General features: G+C 52.1%; 1 protein-coding gene across 10 annotated transcripts in view; it reads right to left on the reverse strand.

Annotated features, from left to right (window-relative positions):
• Positions 1-20,859, reverse strand: part of ARSG (arylsulfatase G) — a 120,896-nt gene that overhangs the window by 11,737 nt on the left and 88,300 nt on the right. For 8 of the 10 annotated variants that reach the window (XM_082604511.1, XM_082604514.1, XM_082604509.1 and 5 more), the window contains 3 exons: positions 19,818-19,898; positions 10,093-10,201; positions 3,300-3,420 (listed from right to left, as the gene is read on the reverse strand). In XM_082604511.1, the coding sequence (XP_082460637.1) occupies positions 3,300-3,420; positions 10,093-10,201; positions 19,818-19,898 (311 nt within the window). The remainder of the gene's footprint in view (positions 1-3,299; positions 3,421-10,092; positions 10,202-19,817; positions 19,899-20,859) is intronic. The other 2 variants (XM_082604517.1, XM_082604516.1) reach the window with 1 other exon arrangement.

A 20,859-nucleotide genomic window follows, 5' to 3' on the forward strand; every position in this document is an offset into this window, starting at 1 on the left:
TTCCAGAATCCAAGAGCAAGCAAAGTGGCTCGCTCTCAGGAGGGCGGATGGATTTTGGAGAATTCGTATATGCCCTCCTTTTCCCCTCTGAGCAGACTGATTATGGCGTTCTTGTTTATATCAACATAGGAAGGAGGCTGGCAAATTTACACATGAATCACAGCTGAAGACATTTCCTCTCCAGAGGACACCCGGTCCGAATTTCAAAGATAACTTTATCTTCTGCAAACATGTTGCATCTTCTTGGTTGGTTGCCTTTCTTACCTGTTTGCTTTGTTTTCTTTTGTTTTGCTTTTTCAACCAGGGAGCGTCTCCTTACCTCTCTGGAGGCTGGTGCCTGGGTAGCCCCCCCAGAAAGAGGGGTCTCCCACCCCTTCAGGTCTGGGTGCACAGACCCAGGTCTCCAAAAGCCGTTAGCCTCATGCCAGCCGCTCCGGACAGCATCTTTTGCCACTAGGGGGCCTCCCTTATCCCTAAGAGAAGGGATCAGCAGTGCAGAGACCAAGACCCGACTTCCGTTTCTACAATGTATGGTCTCCAGGGATGGACCAAGCACTGTATGACTACACAGCCCCAGACTGGTCGTGACAGGACAGATGCAGAGCCATTAAGAAGCCTTCCCTTGGCTGACAATTTCTGGACTTGGTCATGGCAACCTGGGGCTGAGGTAGGACTTGACCGGCAGTGATGCTGCAACCTCCAAATTCCATCCGGGAAGCAGGCGAGCCTAGAGTGGGATGCCTGCCCCCAGGCTGTGCACCCTCTCCTGCCCTCTCCCCTCTCCCCCTTTGTGGTTGCCCTCGCTGCCTGGACACAGGCCCCTCTAGATCAGAAGCAGAAGGGTCTGCAGGTGCAGGAATACACAGCATGGCATCAGCGACCCTAGCTGTCCATGAAGTGGGTGGTGAGACCGCTCAAAGCAGGAAGACCTATAGCCCAGCATTTGCCTGTAAACCTCTCAACACAGGACCTGGGGAGGGTGCCAGGGCTTACGTGGCCCTAGGTTGCTTCAGCTCTCCGACTTTCCGTTACTCGTTTGCAAAATAGAGAAGAACCCAACCGCTGAGACTTTTTGCATATTGTTTTGAGATGACGGTCTAGGAGTTACTTTGAGCTTCTTGAAACTGGAATGGTTTTCTAAACCAACCCATACTCGAATCTTGTAAGCCCAGCATATACCTAAGGGCGAACACAGCTGTGTTTATTAAAATATATATGTGTATGCTGTAGGAACTAATCAATATATTCTAATTTGAGTATTAAGGAATGTTCCAAACAAGTGGCAATGTTTAAATCTAACCTTTAAGGCTGTTATACACAGTTGGATGTCCCAGAATGATACGGTGTCTTGCATGTGATAGTTACTCAATAAATGATTACTAAATACCAAAACAAAAACAACAACAAGGGACTTCCCTGGCGGTCCAGTGGTTAAGACTCCACGCTTCAACTCTGGGGGCGCCAGGTTTGATCCCTGGTCAGGGAACTAAGATCCTGTACGCTGCACCAAAAACCAAAACCCAAAGGCAAAAAGCACGCGAATACGTGCACGTTTGTGTGTACCCACGTGTATATGTGTGCATAGGTATGTATATTTCTACAGTCACTCATGTATTTTTCCCTCCTGGCCCTCCATCAGCAGACTCGAGACAATGTACTCCGGTCTCCGCAGCGGCTGAATCTGGGGCCAGCGGCGACCTATGTTGAGCTCTAAGGTGTCTGGACTAACGCTGCAGGAGTCCAGTCCTCTGGGGCGCTGGGCCGGGCCCACAGGTGCCAGCGCCCACGTGCCTCTACCCTGGAAGGTGCCACCAGAGCTCTGGGCGAGCGGCGAGTGGCAGCTGTCCCCTCCCGGGCCACGGGGTAGCCCACACACATCACACGTCCCCACGAAAACCCCAGCCGGTGTTGCGGCTCGTATCTGCCTCTCCTGCCGGCCCCTGGGCCCAGTCCCCTGGGAGCCCAGCCCAGCAACCGCGAAGCCCCGAAGCGGGGCCTCCGTGGGTCCGCGGGAAGCGGCAGCTTGAGAAAGACGGCGAGCCCTCTGCCGTCTGGAAACAGAAGTTCCGCGCCCGGGAGCTGGCCTCCCCCCGTGGACGGACAGCGTCAAGGAGGCCACAGTCCTTGAAGCGCTTCCTGGTGACCCCGATCATTCTGTGTGCGGCCGTGGTCATAAACACGCGGGAGCATCTCTCCGCTGACGTCGTCGATAACCCCCCAGGGTCACATACTGCGAACTCCCAGCCAGAGGCGGAAGCCACCTTCCTGCTTGGCTGTCCTGCGGGAGCAAGGCTCGGCCTGGAAGGGTCTGCAGCTCCAGGGGGTCAGATAGGCCGGGAGCAGCCGTCCTGCTCTAGAGGCCACTCCGAGCATCGTCGAGAAGCCCTGGTGCCCGCTCAGGACCAGTGTGCCGGCCGTGGGGAAGGGCAGCTTCAGGAACTGCCCCAGGACATTTGACTCACTTCCATGTGACCCGCAATAAAGCCAGAAATAAACCCTTTGATGTGTGGGTCCCTAACTGAGAAGCCGGGCGCACGGGGCCTTCCAGAAAGAGCTCCGGGTTCCGCCAGCCTCCTTCCTCCTCCCACTTCCTCTTCCTTTTGGCAAAAGTAAAACACACAGAAAGACAGGGAAAGGCCATCCGGCCTGACATTTCCTGGCTGTCGCTGCCACCGAGTGCTTCAGAGTGCCCCGAAGAGGGGACCCTGGGGGCTGGAGAGCCGTGTGTGTGCTGAGCTCTCCAGGACCAGCCCTGCCAGCCAGGGCATCTTTCGTTCATTGGTTTATTCATCCAGTTCTCGTTTATTGCACGCTGGCCGGACGCCAGACCCTGTGTTAGGTGTTCTGAGAATTCCATGGTGAGCTCCCTGACCTCGGGAAGCTTCCGTTCTGGCGGGGGAACCCCACGATACACAACTCACAGACACAGGTCATGCACCCCATCCAACAAAAATGTGCTGTGTGCCTAGGGAATGTCAGAAAATTAAATGATGGTGAGGGGAAAAAAAGTCATTCGGTATAGGGAATAAGCCCCAATGGACGCCCACCCTACACCAAAACTGCCGCATAGAAATCTGGACTGAGGAGCTGGATTGACGCAGGAAAAAGAGCGGGAGCGGAAGGACAGGTGAATCTCAAAGGAATCACCCCTCGGCGGCGGACAAACTGCATCTCCAGTGGCCACTTGCAGGCATCTTCTGACGATGGTTCTGTCTGCGCAGAGGCAGCCAGGCCCCGACGAGGGGCAGGAGTCCCGCCTCTGGAAAAGCCCTGGTGGGACACGTACCACCTCCACTTACCCTGTGCCCAGCCTGCGCCCTGCCAAACAGCACCTCCGAGGCATCCAGACCGTCAAAGTGTCGGCCTTGGGGCAGGCTGGCCCCAGCCAGGGCCACCACGGTGGGGAAGATGTCCAGCACGCTGCAGGAAGATCAAGACAGTGTTGGCCCCAGCTGTCCCCAGGCTCTCTCCCTGGCCGTGCTGGGGTCAAGAGCCGCCCAGCCCAGCCCAGACCAAGCCCCGGCAGCCTCCCATACAGCCCGCCCCCTCTGCCTACCTGTCCTGCCTTCAGGCCCCACCTGGATTTCCTACAGGAGCAGCACCCAGGTTCTGCAGCCAGGTGTTGCCTGGGCTCAAATCTCAGCTCGGCTATCTATCTCTCTAGCCCTCAGTTTTCTGTTCTCCAAAATGGGCATGATAGGGGACTTCCCTGGCGGTCCAGTGGTTAGGACTCCGCACTTCCACTGCAGGGGGCACGGGTTCAATCCCTGGTCAGGGAGCTAAGATCCAGCAAGCCTCGCAGTGTGGCCAAAAAAATAAAAATAAAATGGGCATGATAATAATAGTACCTGCCTCACTGGGCAGCAGTGTGGATGAAAGATACAGGTAATGCGCGTAGAGGGCCTGGCACTCAGTGCTCACTGCATGTCTGTGTTGTAATCACTCACAGGGACACCCCTGCAGACCCACCTAAGAACTAGGGGGCTCTAATAAAAAGGAATGAAATAGTGCCATTTGCAGAGACATGGATAGACCCAGAGACTGTCATACAGAGTGAAGTAAGTCAGAAAGAGAAAAACAAATATCGTATAATATTGCTTACACATGGAATCTAGAAAAATGGTACAGGTGAACTTATCGGCAAAGCAGAAATAAAGTCACAGATGTAGAGAACAAACTTATGGTTACCAAGGGGGGAAGGGGGGCGGTGGGATGAAATGGGAGATTGGGATTGACATATACACACTACTATGTATAAAACAGATAACTAATGAGAACCTACTGTAGAGCACAGGGAACCCTACCCAGTGCTCTGTGGTGATCTAAATGCGAAAAAAATCTAAAAAGGAGTGGATATATGTATATGTATAATCGATTCACTTTGCTGTACACCTGAAACTAACACAACATTATAAATCAACTGTCCTCCAATAAAAATTAATTTTAAAATGAATACATTAAATAAAAGTTAAAAAAAAAAAAGAAAGAACCAAGGGGCTCTACCTGTCACCACCCAGGCCACCGCCACCTGCTGAGAGGGAACAGTGTGTGACAGGTGTCTGCAAGAGAACATTTACTTCATTTTTCCCACCCTGGGTCTCCGTGTCGCAAATAGCTAGTCTTTGTCTAGAATGCCGTCATGTGTGACACATTCCATTCGCTTTCATTTAGCTCTGTTATTCCTGTTACAAAATAGTCAGCGTTCAGGGTGGGCAAAAAGGATACCATCCAGAAATATGAAGGAGCATCACACACATAGCCCCCCACCCGAAGGCAGCCACTGTGAACACGCTGGTGGACTTTGTGAATCTGATTTTCTTTGAAGACACGTGGTACCATTTCCCTCTACTCTAGGGCACATCTCCCTCCAGCCTGCTGTGCTCAGGTCAGACAAAAACTCTTTGGCAAGAACAGAGGGCCAGGCTAACGGAGAGTCGGTGGGGACTCGGCAGAACCAGAGGGCCAGGCCCGCGCGAGGCTGGACATCCCGGGAAAGAGGGTCCACCTGGGGCTGGGCTCATGGGGAGGCCTCCAGGCCCCACCTGCTGCTTCCCCAGCCCAGGGTCCGGGGAACGGAGGCTCGCCCCCCAAGATGGGCCGTGGAAGGGACCTGCCACGTGCCCGCCTCCCCTTCTCCTGTGCTCCAGGGCTCTGTCTACAGCCCCAAGCAGGATCTCTCCCTCGACTACGGTACAGAGCGTCTCTGGTCTGCCTCTGGCTTCCACAGTCCACAGAGCCGGTGGCTTATCTCTTGCGATGCACGCTCCAGGAGCTGGCGTCCCACGTGCATGCAAGTGCAAGAAGTGTGCAGTAAGCCCTTGCGGAGTACAGAACAGTCCAGAAACCTGTCCAGAGTCCAAGGTTCCTGCCACAAATCAGGCGGCCCGGAGGACTGCAGTGTAGGCTGAAGAGGCCGGGGTCGCTGGCACTGCTGCTTTGGAGTTTTCTCTCCGTTGCACCCCTAAGAGAGGCATGCCTCCCAGAGGGGTCAGGTCAGTGCCAGAAGAACAGGGTCTGCCTTAGATGTGGGGGTGTGTGGTACATTTTCTTTTCCTGTCTTATTCCCCCCTCCGTCATTGTGAGGCTTAGCATCCTCATCATACAGCACAGAGTCTAATGTTCATGGAGTCCTAGTGTCTCAGAGTCAGGCAGGAACCTCCAGAGCACAGAGGAAAGCTCAGGTCCGCGAGAAAAGCTTCTGCATCTCCAGGACTTGTCAGTCCAAGCGCAGGCTACCAAAGAGGTCTTCCTTACGTAAAGGAGGAAACCAAGCCCCTGAGGGGAGCCCTGGAGGAGGGAGATCCTCCCGGGACACACAGCCCCAGACCCTGGGCCCCTGCGTGAACTTGGAGAAAGCATCAGTCCTGCAAAGGCTACCAAAGGGACCCCACTACTCCAAACCCTCCCTAAGAAATTGGTCCCGGGAGTCTTGGAAACCTTGGGGAAAGAGACCAAAAAACCCCAAACCTAATTTTCAAATTTCCACAGTTCATTCTAATACCTGGGAAGGCGCATTCCGACTTTCATGGAACCTCAGTCCGTTTGCCTTTGGGGTTCCTTATTCCATATAAAATACTCAAAATTATATTTTATAATTCTGTTGACATAAAGATTATATAAATATATAAAGAGGAGATATTAAGCCATGTTTCTTCAACCTAAAAGTTTTTGTTTTTGCTTCTGGTTTCAAAGAAAATGAAAAGGTCGTGTGCCCCCAGCACCACGCCTCCGGCCCCGATGGGCGAGTCGGCCTTGGGTTCTGGAGGCCTTGGTTACGAGAAGGGCCATCGAGAGCCTGCTCGCGGACGGGCAGACACGGCGACCCAGAAGAGAGCCATCTGAGTGGGTCGGCTCCAGGGGGCACACACTGCAGGTTCTGTTGCCCATGTGAGAAGATTTTCTTCATGCGGCTTCAGCCAGCCCAAGGCGCTGAAGGCTGTTCAGAGAAAGTGTGCACATTTGTGTTTTTATCCAAGGAATTGCCAACAGAACCTACGTGTGGGGACTGGGCAATTGCGAGGAGGATGCGGGGAGCTGCAGGGCTGCGAGGGGCTGGCCTGGATCTCACGGCACATGTTGATGGCACTGGGGTGCTTGCTGGGGTGCCGGGGGCGGAAGGAAGGCTGTTTCCTAGAAGCACAGACATTACATCTGGGAAGTGGCCGGTGTGATCTGAAGACGGGAAGTGAGAAGGGCCAGGCCTGCTGGAGTGTAGACTGGGGTGCGTGGGCCTGGACTCCGGGCCTAGAGTGAGGGAGAGGAGAGCAGAACCCCTCCAGACCGTGGAAGAGTGGGAACGGGCCTGGGATGTGGCGAGCGAGCTCTTTAGCCTCTGGCTGTAAGTTTCTTCCTGCGGGAAACTCGCTCTCGTTACCTCTGGGGAAAGCTAGGTGCCCACCTCTTCCTGGCCTAAGTCCCTCGGCGGAGACTAGAGAGGCTGCAGGTCCCCCAGGCCCCCGGCCTCAGGTCCCTCTGGGAGACCAGCAGGGCCCGGCAGCAACTTTGCAGGGAGCACGGTGGGGGGGCCAGAGCCAACACCAAAGCGCGCATGTCCGTTACAGACCAGAGTGCCGTAGGAGTGCGGGTGAGGGAGGGTCCACGGCTTATCTCCCCCCATAACCCACTGCCAGATACGGGAAAGCAGTGGTGGGGGGGAGCTTGAAAGGAGATGCGCAGTTGGGCCTCGCCCGGGGGGCGGTGACACCCAACCCACAGGACACCGACCTGAGCATCATCTCTTTGCAGATCCTACTTCCGGGACTCTGTTCTGTGCCTCAAGACAGCCCAGAACCAGCCGAATCCCCCTGCACATAACTGCCTGCCTTTGGGATATGGGGAGACAGCCTCGGGGTCCCCCAGCGGGTCATCCGCTCTCCGGGCGAAACAGACCTTTAGCTGTTTTTCAGATGAGATTATTGCAAGTCCTCCCTACCCTTCTAGTCGCTGTAGGCTTTGCCCCAAGAATTTCCAAGAGAGCGTTCCTCCATTCTGAACAGAGATGGGGGCCTCCCAGCTCAGATGCAGAGCAGCCCCCCCCCCCTTTTTGTACATGATCAAGAGAAATCACCAAGAGCTGTGGTTCTCAACCAACATGAGACTGTCCTCCCCAGGGGACACTTGGAGCCGCCGGGGGACGTTCTGGTTGTCACAACTGGGGCTGGGGGAGCCATGGGCATCCAGTGGGTGGAGGCCAGGGATGCTAGTAAACATCCTTAAACGCCCAGGACACCCTCCACCCCAAAGAACGGTCCAGCCCAAAATGTCAGCAGTGCCAAGGTTGAGATACCCCGCTTTAGAGTTTTAGGATCAAATCACCAGGCCCTTTTCGGATGTGCTGCCCTCCCGAAGGGACGTCAGCTCCTCAACAACAGAAGCCTTCTGTCCGATGTGCCCATTCTTACATCCCCAGTCCCTGGAGCCATGCCTGACCCATAACTGGACCCAACAATTCATCTCTGTTGAATAAATGAATTTCCCCCATTCTGCAGTTGTGTCACTGGGCTTTGGGGTCAGGGCATCTGTAAGACCTTTCTTTTGATCTTGTCACGTCACCTCGGTGCACACCTGATTATTAACACACTAGTTATGTCTAAAGGTAACCAATAGGCTTAGTGTCGACCCCTTCTCCCCTGACCCCCTAACACACCTTTCTACTGTTTCTGTATTCACGTGAGTATTTATATCAACTTGTCTACTCTCTGGTGTCCGTAATTCCATAGGCACTGGGATATTGGGTTCAGGGATCCTGGCCTCAGCTCAGAGTGGCTGAAGGGAGTTATCTCTGATCTGGAAGGAGATGTATATCCTCTGGGGAATAAAGTAGTAGACTAAGTGATCGAAGAGGTGATTAAGTACCTAATATGTGGGAGTGTCTGGCTGGGCTTCCAGGAACGTGAAGCACAATAGCCTCAGTTTCTTGAATACGCATCATACCACCCTTCTCCTGAGAGCTGACCCTGAGGGAGTCCTGGCAGTCAGGGCACTCCACCCAAGTTTGCTTTCCATGGATTCACGTGAGAAAATAGCAAGAGGGTGAACTGTATGGAGACAAACTGTCCTGCTGCAATCAGGACTAATTTAACACCAAAAATATCTAAGAGGGGCTGATCTGGTGTATCGGTAGTGTCCTGGTAAAATTCCCAGCAACTGTTACCTCGTACCAAGGCTGGCTTCCTTTGGACACTCACCAAAATATACCCTAAGTCAGTTGTCACCTCTGAAGCCCGGAATTATCAACAAAATGATGCAGTTTTATCACGGAGCCGTAGTTGACTGAAGGTGAGAACGCCATTCTCAACTGAGAAGCACGAGCTTGGTTTCCGGTGATGTCACTTGAGAGACGGCACGTCCAGCCCCGCCTGTGAACCCTTGGCCTGACTGCAGCAAGTCAGGCCCATAAAAAGCAGCCCGCCTGGCCCTCTTCCCGGCCGGCCTGACGTCACAGACTCCAGCCGGAGCTGTTGCTGTCACGCCTGCTGGCAGCATCCCGTCCCCATCCCCCCCGCCCCCGATTGTACGGGGCTGACCGGGAGTTCCTGGGGGCCCAGAGGCTGCCAGGGACAGTACCTACTCACCCCCGACTTCGGCTGTCACCGCTGTTCACCTTTCCTTTCCCCTGGGCTTCAGTCTCCCCGCCTTCTCCCCATCACCTCCCCTCTGGGATGCTAGAGGAAACCAGTGAAGCCTGCTTTCCTCTACTGGGCTGTGTTCTCTAGGCCAGAGCCCACTTGGTTAACGGTGAAGGACCTTTGGAACTAGGAAATTAGTCTTTAACCAGAAGAAGACCTCTGAGCCTGTGAGCAAGCACCTGTGTCTACGGAGGGGCCCCCTTGTCCATGGATTCAGGGCAGAACCACGGAGAGGACGGGCCCTCCGGGTGAGTGAGAAGCCCTCGTTATAAGTCATGGCTGCAGAGCTGAGTGGTGTTGCTTTCGGGATGGCACACCACAGTCAAGTTCTGTGCCAAGGAGATGGCCTCCTGGGCCACCTTAATAAGGAGATCAGAGTAATCATGAGATGTGCTCACGTTTACAATCATCCTTCCGTGTAGAAGCCTCTTTGCCAGAGGTAGGAAGAAGATCTTCACCCAAGGATTCATCTTTTCCTTCCCAGCTTGGTGGGTCCAGCTTCCTTCTCCCTCCCCTCGGGGGCACGTCAACATCTAGACCCCTGTCTTGTGCCATCTGATGACCAGTGACATGCTTGACAGAGCCATCGCCAGGACACCTGCCCTACCCCCAGAGAAGGGATCCTTCGGGCCCAGCAGATCCATTCCCGCACCCCCGTCAGCGTGGCCCAGGCCACACGTGGTGAGGATGCTCCTGGCCTTTCTGCAGCCACTGTCTCCTCAGTGCACACCAGCACGACCCAGCACAGACGGCCACCCGGTGTCCTCTTCCCAGAGACAGCCCCCCAGAGGACGGCTTGAAAAGTGTCCCACTGCACTGTTGCTACAGGCAGCTCCACGCTGCTACAATCTGAGTTCGGGAAGTATCTGGGGACAGCTGGCCAGGGCAGGTGATGTTTGAGGTCTCTAGCCACACAAGCATCCATGACCTTTTCCTACATCTCAAGGTAATTTGGGTCTCGTACCTTAGCAAAGCAGTGCTGGTGACGTTGACGGGGACCCTGCCGGGCCAGTAAGCCAGAGCCGGGACACGGTGTCCTCCTTCCCAGGTGGTCTGCTTGGCTGGACTTCCCCCTGTGAGAAGAGGGGAGACAGTTGGTTCTCTGGGAAAACAGTCCTTCTCCACGGGGACTCTCTAAGAGCTTCTGATAATTCCAACAAAGGAATGACTTCCTTTAGCCACGAGCTATTTTTATTCATGTAGTTAATCTCTTTCAATGCGTGCTTTTATTTTACCGGATTCAACATGCGTAACTAGCTGTGTCTGTCCCTCTCTAGGGAATCACGTCACTTAATTTCTTCATGCCACTTTGGCCACTTCAGATTGTCTGGCTTGTTTACGGACTGGCATCTGCCCTGTGCACCCGAGACATAGTAGGCACTCAACAACTCTCTGTTGAATAAATGAATGAATAAATGTGTCTTCCTACAGATCATGTTTAGGATGGAAACATAAAACTACTTGAAATGAGATAAAGGCGGAAATTCCCACAATTATTTGATTCGCCCAACAACTGATCTGGCATAGGTTTTGTTGTATTTTGTTCACTCTGCTTTACTTTTTTGTTTTCCTTTTTTTTTTTTTTTTGAATGAATGAGCTCTTCCGATGTTGTGGTAGCTCCGACCTCTTGCCTCTCAGGGGGCGGTAAGAACAATCTACGTGCAATCTACGAATTTCCACTGGGTAATTAAAGGAATTATTGTTGTAACCACCAAGTCAAAAGTGACCACCAGTGTAACGATGACCAGAAGGCTGGAAGGGGTGAGGTCATGCTTTATGGAAACATCCTGAGTACGTGTTGCGTTGAATTAACCATGACCATGCCCATCCCTCCCACACACACCCCGACCTCATCCCAGCTGAGCCAGGAATTCGGCACGGTTAGCGTGTAGAGAGCCTTTCCAAGGCAAACGCTGTGTGTGTCTCACACATACCATGGTCATGCAACATCCTTATGTTTGGCTGGCGGGAACAATGATGCGGAGGGAGGGGGCGAGAAGACCAAGGCTGCCGTCACTTTGCACTCACCCTGCAGCAAACGGAACCTTTGATGTCCCTGGCCCAGCACATGACACCAGAAATGCTCGGCATTCTTGGAATTTTCTCATAACCAGCTCTGGAGTCCCCCCAACAAGGGTTGAAGTCAGAAACGATACACAGAACAACTCATGTCTATGGACCGTTTATGTTTAGGGGTGGGGCTCTCAGAACCAAATGGAGTTGTGGGGGGAGCCGAACGGGAAACTCTTTGACTTGGCCCAAGATGTCTCAAATACCTTCTTCCCGTCCAGAGCCACACCGGCCATAAATACCTAGAGCCCACTCCCAATTATTCACGCATATGGAACAGAGACTCCAGAGCTACAGCGAGCATAAATCGCACTCCCACGTGGCCTTGGAATGCATGACTTATGCTTCAGCTGAAGGCCAAGGAGCGGGGAGGGGGCATCTAACATTGCACGTGCGGGACCTCTGCAGATAATCCCCACCACCACCCATGAAGGGCGTTTCTATGGAAGCTTGGGGAATAGGTGGGTGAAAATATGGAGTCCATTTATTTGCAAGTCCACGGAGCACAAAATTCAAACGAACTTACTTAGCCTTTGAGGCCAGATGCTAAGGAAAAGCGAAGGTTTCAATTCGAAGAAACAAGCCAGTGGTTCTCAGGGTCGACCAGAAGGCCCAAGTTGGGGCCTTGCACTGTGTTAGGGCCACAGGTGTCAGAGTACAGAGTCGGCACCAGGATTGCGTTTCCACCTCCAGGGTGTTTCCAGAAGGGTACACTAGCCCCTCATTAATAAATCTGCTAATTGGTCTTCACCACTAGGGGTTCTGCTCATTTGCCATAATCTTTTTTGTACTGTTCTTTTTCAGACGATTAACTTTCCTAATTCGTTTTCAGAGAAAAATATGTCAATGCGTTTGCCTTATTTCAGCAGAGGGTTGAAAGCTGGAGAGGTTAGAAGGAATTCGGCCAGTTATAAAACATGTGTACGTCAACAGAGTGGACAGTGCCCTGCAAAGAATCAGGAACTGGGACAAAGAGAGGAAAATGTTGGCTGAGAGGAGCGGCGTGGTGTGGACACTTGGGGTGCGGAGAGCAATCCCTCCTCTATGTTGTCAAGACCGGCCAGCTGGTACCTGGCTGTACCTTGGGTTCTGGCTTTACCAGAAAGACACAATTATATATTCCAGCCGTGCCCACAAGCCTTGTACTCAAAAGGAATTTATCTTAAAAGAGTCCAGAGTGTGGGTAAGCAATTATAAAAAATACATCCCCCAGAGCGTGGACACCTTCTCACTCCAAATTCCAGTAACTCATTGGCACTGCTAGGGGTGGGCCAACTTTAAAAGATCCGACCAGCATTCTCTGTGGGTCCCTAGGGTTGATGCCTGATAACCAAGCATCTGATTATCAGAAACATCTAACAGTGTTTGTTGTGGTTCATCTGCACCAGCAAACACTGAAACACACAGCAGCTGGCCCTGGGCCCCTGATGCTCTTCAGTGAGACCTGCTCCTACTAATGGAAACTCATCCTCTGTGAAACACAACGGGAACAGTAACAATAATTTCTCCTATTGATTGAGCCCTTCCTAAGCACCAAGCTAAGTGCACCTACCTATAATGCTAAGTGCTTCCCGGCATCATCTCCCTTAATCCTCAGGACAACTTTGTGAGCTAAGCCCTGTTATCCTCATTCTTCAGATGAGGAGGTTGAAGCTCAGAGAGGTTAAGTAATTTGCCCAAGGTCACACAGCAAAGAAACACTAGAGGCAGGATTTGAATCCAAGTCTAACCACACAGCCAGCACCCTCAGCCATTGAACCTTCTAGGACTTTTTAGGACAGTGGTTCCCATCCCCGAATGCATATTCGAATCACTAGCTTTTAAGAAATACCCATGCCAAGGTCCCTTTCCCAGAGAATTGTGATTTAAATTGGCTGGGGGTGGGGCCTGGATACCAGTACCTTGTACAGCTCTCCTGGTGAGTTAATGTAGAGCGCGCCCGTTCCGGGCCGAGGGTGAAGAGAGCAAGGGGCAGAGTCAGAAAGCGGACACAATGCATTTTGAAACTAATTGTAGCTTATGTGCTTTTTAATGACAGGTTTTATATGGCCCACGGCTTTATAACTTTACGCCATCAGAGCGTGAATGAGACCCTACATGTTATAGTGAGTAAGGACAATAGCTAAGTCCACAAAGCCAAATAGGCACTTCTTAATTTCAAAAGCTACTCGTTAGCTGAGAGCAACCTTCATACTTTGATCAGCACGCACTGGCACATCAAAAGGGTCCATTGCGTTTGGCTTTCTGTTGAGAAACGCAAGCCTGATGGTCATGAAAACGCATTTCGGTGCACCTGCGGTTAGTTATGACTCTAATTAAGGCAGAACCTCTTACTAAAAGCAATAAATATTTAGCCTCAGCAACCAAAATATAAACAGAACTGTGATTCATGAAACTGCTCGCTTGTTCTTCCCTGGCTACAGAAGAAAATGCCACTCCATGATGCATGGAGACAGGGGCAGCCTGCGGAAGGCTCACCACAACCTACACTTAGGAACAGGGGTCCTTCCCAGAAAGGACCCAAATGCCATGCTTGCCTGAGTCAGAAAGGCAGTGTGGCTAATACAGAGGTTGGCAAACTTCTTAGTACATGGAGCCACCAGGAGGACACCCAGAGATGCTGATTTAGTAAGTCTTGGGTGGGGTCTGATTCCAAGTCATTCTGACACCAGTCTCCGAGGACCAGTTGAGAAGTATTAGTAAGGTAAATGGGAGGACGCCTTCTCATGGTGAGGCCTTGAGCGGAATTCTTAATGTCACTGCATGTCCATCTCCTCAGCCGTGAAGGGGGAAATGACTGTACTGATCTCATGGGATGGTGGAAAAGTTACGTAAGATAATGTATATAAAGTTCCAGGCAAGGTCCTTTGGCACAGTGCCTGCCACGGAAGCGCCCAATAAATGCCATCCAAAGAAACCGCAAGCAAAACAAAAACAAAACAAAATTACCTACAGATAGAAAATAGCAGAAGCTGCAACCTGGCAAAACATACACTGAATTCAGCCCCCTGACAGTTTGGTTTGGCACGAATCGTATTTCTTTTAAAACTAAATTTGAATGTCGTTAGTCAGAGCCCTTGATCTGATTTACTGAGTCCCTAATGCTGGCCACAATGGACACAAACAAACAGTTGTTCGTTTATACTACCTGCCTGGCCCCTCAAGGCATTTATATTTGTGACTCGGATGGAACACGCGTGTTCTGAGGAGCACACGTTCTATAATCTTCTAAAGAAGCAGGCTTCATTTCTAAATATAAATACGTGCCTCTGCCAAGGCTGCCCGGAGCGCGCACACTAGTTCTCTAGAAACACAGGGCAGCCAGGCCTCTGTTGGGGCGAAGGATTCTGGCTGCCCTGGGGCGGCCGTGAGTGTGGGGATGAGGACTTCCAAGCCCGGCAGGGGACAGCATTTGACTTCCACTGGGTCCCCAGTGGTTGGCCCTGCCCCCAGCCGGGGCCGAGAGCCCCTCCCTTGCCCCTCACTCCCTCCCCTAGTACCCCCTAACCCCGACCCCTCTCCGTCCCACCCCCTGCCCCAAATGGACAGGAGGCCCAGGATGTAGAGCACGCTTCCCAGTGGGAAAGGTTATGTAACCACCTGATAGCATCAAGTTACAACCAAGGTCTCCTAGAAGCCAAGGATGCCAAATTCAACAGCATGTTTCCTCATCACCAGGGGGGAGGAAGGAACAGTTCTGCTCTTCAAATAAAACAAGAAAAGATTTTCCAGACAGAGGAGCCGTCAGTTAGGGGACAAACAAGGTGTTGGTTCTGTCCCGGAGAGGAAATAGGTCTGGAGCAGGGAAGGGAGGGCAGGCGGCTGGGAACCAGGGGGGCCGCGGGCTCGGGGTCAGCAGCGGCCCTGCTGTGCCCCCTGGCCCCCGGTTCGGTCTCTCCTCACCCCTACAGGACGCAAGCCAAGCCTGGTGGCGCATCCTCACTCCAGCACGGGATGAAGGGATGACTGCAGGAGACGCTGCCTCATCACATCAGCTGAGCAAAGCGGCTCAGCCAGGAAAGGGGCGGGGGCGGTCCGGGGGCCCTGGGAACAGGGGAAGGCAGCGTGTGTCCTGATGTGCTGGGCCGGCTGTGGGGAGAAAGAAGCAGGGCTCTGGGTACTGTTTGTCCTGCTCCATTGTGAAAACACTGACTGTCTTCTCTCTTTCACCAGCTCGCGAGACTGGCCCCGTTTACAGCAGGATACACAGGCATCCCACTGACAAGGAACCTGCTCGAAGAAGAACAGGTGGTCCAAAGGGACCCCCAGCCCCTCCCCCGTGACCCAGGTCCCCTGGCCATGCCCCTTCCACCCAGGGCTCTGCCCGCCTTCCCAGAGCCCCCAGCAGTGGCCTGGGCAGTGAGGAGAGGTTGACGGGAAGCCAGTTTGGAGACTGAGGAAGGGGAAGTGTTTACCCCTCCGCAAAGTGCGTCTTCAGGATCTCCTGGGAAAAGAAAAAGGTAACCAGATCCAGTCCCACCACAAATTCAAGTGCTGTGTCCCACAGATACCACATCCAGACACGACATTTGTGCAAGGCCCTGCCCCCCACAAAGGGTGTTATCTTGACATGAAGGAAATCCAGCCTCGGACCACAGTTTTCCAAACCAGAGGCCCAGAACTCTTGGGAAGTGATCCTTATGTTGTTTAAGGTGCCTGTGTACTTCAGCGGGAAAATCTTTCTCAGGTCATTTCTTCCAATTATTCTCTTTGTGGGAACCCTCCCCCCCACCCAGATTGTTTCGGCTGGGAGTGAAGAGATGGAGTTGTATGGGGGCAGTAGAGGCCAGGCACCTCCCGGCCAGTGTCCCAGTTGGCCCTGCACCGTCCCGCGAGGCGGGTCTCCACTGCCCTTACTGAGGAGGACGCAGGGCTGGGAGGGGCAGGGGCCGCCGGGCACAAGGTCCTGAGCTGAGTCGAGAATCACGCCTCCAAAGCCCTCTCTCCATCTCTCCACTCTGCCTCCCATAGATTTAGAAAGACTCAGACTGTCACAGGGGCTAATGAGGTTCTCCCTGACAACCATGGAGGGGGCAAAGACGTAAGACAGGACGTTGCGGACAGCTGAGCAGTCAGTCGGGTATAACAGGACGTGAGGATAGTGATAACGTGGGTTGAGGAATGAGCCGGGTGGTGGTCAGAGCGTGTGGCCCCGCAGTCGATGGCTGGCCCCGGGGAAGCCCTCTGCCCTGCTCAGCCTCAGATCCCTCTCTGGCCAACAAGATAGTTGGAGGAGAGCTCGCTGAGCCCTCCCTGGCACTGTTTGAATGCAGGGAGATTCCTGCAGACTGTCACTCGCTCCCCTTTATTTATCATCTTTGACTCAACAGAAATGTCTATATATACATGTACCACCTCTTCTTTATCCATTCATCTATTGATGGACACTTAGGTCACTTCCATATTTTGGCTATTGTAAATAATGCTGCAATGAACATAGGGGTGCATATATCTTTTGGAATTTGTATTTTCATTTTCTTCAGATAAACAGTGGGATTGCTGGATTGCGTGGTAGCGTTACTTTTTTTTTTTTTTTTTTTTTTTGCGGTACGCGGGCCTCTCACTATTGCGGCCTCTCCCATTGCGGAGCACAGGCTCTGGACGCGCAGGCTCAGCGGCCATGGCTCACGGGCCCAGCCACTCCACAGCATGTGGGATCTTCCCGGACCGGGGCACGAACCCGCGTCCCCTGCATCGGCAGGCGGACTCTCAACCACTGCGCCACCAGGGAAGCCCGGTAGCACTACTTTTAATTTTTGGAGGACCGTGCGTACCGTTTTCTGCAGCGGCTGCACCAACTTGCACTCCTTTTTGTCCACACCATCCCCAACTTTGCTTCGGATTCAGTAGGTCTGGGGTGAGGCCTTAGAATCTGCATTGCTAACAAGTTCTCAGGTGGTACTGATGCTGCTGGTCCTGGGACCTCAGCTGATAACCCACTGGTCTAGGTCTGAAAGTTCTAGACTCGAAGGGCGCTAGATGTGGATATCCCAAATTGGTGGCTCTCAGAGTGGTCCCTGGACCAGCTGCATCAGCATCACCCAAGAGCTGGTTAGAAATGCAACATCTCCATCACCAACCCAGACCTAATGGGTGCAGGACCCCCAGGGGACCATCTACACGTTAAAGTCTGAGAAACACTGCTCTAGACCGTCATTCTTTAAAGTCGGGGCTTTGTTGATCTTTGTGTCCCCAGCACTGAGCACAGTTCCTGGCACATAGTAGGTGCTCAACAAGTAGAAGGAGATAGAAGGAAAGGAGGATACTGCCCTGCTGATACATGTGTTTCTCATAAAGTTCTTCCCTCGAAGAATGGGCTACAGTGCACAACCGTAAACTGGTTCACTATTTTAAAGCTGCCTCCTAAGGGGGAGAAGAGAAAAGATAAGGCAGGTCCTCAGACAGGAGATCAGAGGTCGTCTTCTTAGGAAACAGAAAGATCCCCACAGAGGGGCCACTTACGGACAGATTTTTATCCCCTCAACCTTGGTCTCTGTGCCTTCAGGACTTTTACTCTTGAGAGTAAAAATGATTCCAGGCTCTTCTAACTGAGCATTGAAGACGGCAGCCTGGCCCGAGGGTACCCCAGGTACAGAGAGGAGGAATTATCATCAGTGAATGCAAAAAAAACACTCCCAGTTGGCACTGTATTTCTCTAGGCTGTGGCTGCAGCTACCGGACACATTTCCACTACTTTTGGTCCTAGAGCATCTTTTCCTGGTCCAGCTCTCCAGGAAGCAGAACTAAATTACAGCGCTCTTGAACGAACTGGATGGGCCAAAGAGATCCATGCACAGAGGAACACCACCACCCAGAGGGATGAAGTCGTCTGGTCACTGGGCAGCACCCAGTTTCCCTGACTTCCACCACATATGTCCACACACGAGATGTGGTCACAGCTCAGCAGTCACTCACCTGTAAAGGTCTCAAGGGATCTGATCCAAGGGATGCCAGGGTAAAGCACTTCCTTCTCACAGCTAGCCGTGGGACACCCGAAAATTCTAGCTTCTAGGTAACTACGAATATTCTGCCAGACTCATGTGAAAGGGAATTCGTGTCCTCTGACTTGGACACTGCTGGGGCCACAGGTCAGAAGCCAGCCAGACAGCAGGGCAAACCCAGCCCCAGGGGGTCATCTTGCCAAGTCCACCTCTGCACCCTTCGGATACAAGCACCTTCTGAAAAATTTATTTTAATTTTTTCATTAAAAAAATTAAAGAAATTTTTAAAAAGTTTTTTTAATTGGTAAAAAAAAAAAAAAGTGGGAATAACTACACTTAAACCCTTCCTCCCTTACCCAGAGGTAATCACTGCTAATCTTTTGTTATCAATACCTTTTGTTGCCTCTCTCAAGATTTTTCCGAGAATACGTGCACTTAGTTTTATACAATAAAATCGTACTTTACATATGGTTTTGTGACCTGCTTTACTCACTGAAAAGTATTTAATGTAACTGTTTCCAGGTCAATCATATGCACCATTTTCAGTGGTTCCTTAGTGTTTCTTTAAATGCATGTATCATAATTTCTTTGAGCACTCCTCTCTTGCTGGACACTTGGGTTATGTCTAACTATTTTTCTCAAGAAAAACCTACTGCAACGAGCATTCTTTTACACACATCATTGTGCACTTGGCTTATTATTTCTTGAAGACAAATTCTTTAAAAGAGGAATTAATGCATCGCCCAGCATGAATATTTTTCAAGACTTTGGTCCACACTGCCGAATTGTCCCCAGCAGGACTGCTCTTTCAGAGAGTGAGGTCCTTTTGGGAAACCTTCCCAGCAGATGGGCGCTGAGCTGAGGGCTGAAGGGTGCTTACATAAAGAGAGGCAGTATGGTGTAGTGGGAAGATCACCAACTTTAACTTGGTAGCAAGCCAGGCTCCGTCCTCCCAAACTGTGTGACTCTAGGCAAGTTACTTAGCCTCTCTCATTCTTCAGCTGTAAGTGGAGTGATTACTACCTGCCTTTCACTAAGGTTCAGAGATAATGCATATAGAAACCTTGCATAGTTGTGCACTAAATATTTCTTGAATGAATGAAATTAATTAATGTTTGGATGGATGGAGGCATGACTTTTAAAAAAGGAAAGAGGGCTTCCCTGGTGGCGCAGTGGTTGAGAGTCCGCCTGCCGATGCAGGGGACACGGGTTTGTGCCCCGGTCTGGGAAGATCCCACATGCCGCGGAGTGGCTGGGCCCGTGAGCCATGGCCGCTGAGCCTGCACGTCCTCCACAACGGGAGAGGCCGCAACAGTGAGAGGCCCGCGTACTGCAAAAATAAATAAATAAATAAAAATATAAAAGGAAAGAAAAGCAAGGAGGAAGATCAAGGACATGAGGATGAAGGTAAAGGCAAAGCATACTTGTTGGGCTGGCCTGTCAGCGGGCTGATGCCCTGGGAGGGAAGGAAAGGGAACCCCCCGGGTGAACACGAGCTTTCTCCACTCCAAATTGTTTCTCTTCTGGGAGCCAGTGGCTGTGAGTAACCTGTCCCTATTTCACAACGATGTCCCAAGACCCGGCTATAAACTGGTCCTCCCAAAGGCCGGATCTCATGCCCCAGCCTGGACTCAGCACCCGCGGGGAGATGCCCCAACCCCAGCTGTGAGCCTCTACCTTGACGAGTTTGCCACGATCCAGTGAAGGGCCCCATGCTCCCTGCCAGCTCACACTTCTGAGCCCACGGGCCATTGTCTCCTAGAAACCAAAAAAAACAACACGCAGCAGTCAACAGGCTAGAGGATGCTTCTGCCCGGTTCTCTCTCTCTCGGGTCCCACATCCCTGTGCACAGCAGGGGACTGGAGAGAAAAAGGACCTGTGAAAACAAATGCAACCCTACCCTTGAAGGACCTTTTAGAGGGGGCTGTCTCTGATGGGCTTTCCAGAGAGGTTGGCTGTCCTGCCCCGAGCTCGCCCCACACTTAGGCTTTTGCCTTTGGATATGGGCTCAGCGATTCCATTACCATTATCTTCAGCCCAGCAACTTTTTCTTTTCTTCCTTTTGTTTTTTGTGGGGTTTTTTTGGCCACATGGCACGTGGGATCTTAGTTCCCCGACCAGGGATCGAACCCGTGCCCCCTGCAGTGGAAACACGGAGTCCTAACCTCTGCACCACCAGGGAAGTGCCCCAGCAACTCTTTCTTGAGCCCCTATGATGCACACAGTGCTCCACATACATTATCTCCTGATCCCCCAATGTGCTATGGAATAGATTTGACTGTTAGCTTGATTCTGCCGAAGAGGAAGGAGAGGCTTACAGAGGTTAAAGTAACTTTCCCGGCACTTCCCTGGTGGTGCAGTGGTTAAGAATCCGCCTGCCAATGCAGGGGACACGGGTTCGAGCCTTGATCCGGGAAGATCCCACATGCTGCGGAGCAACTAAGCCCGTGTGCCACAACTCCTGAGCCTGCGCTCTAGAGCCCGTGACCCACAGCTACTGAGCTCACGAGCCACAACTACTGAAGCCCGCGCGCCTAGAGCCCGTGCTCTGCAACAAGAGAAGCCACTGCAGTGAGAAGCCCATGCAACGAAGAGTAGCCCCCGCTCGCCGCAACTAGAGAAAGTCTGCGGGTAGCGACGAAGACCCAACGTAGCCATAAATAAATAAATAAATAAATAAATTTATAAAAAATAAAAAATAAAGTAACTTTCCCAAGA

Source organism: Mesoplodon mirus (assembly GCF_964341445.2).
Source record: "Mesoplodon mirus genome assembly, chromosome: 18".
Classification (NCBI taxonomy): Eukaryota; Metazoa; Chordata; class Mammalia; order Artiodactyla; family Ziphiidae; genus Mesoplodon; species Mesoplodon mirus.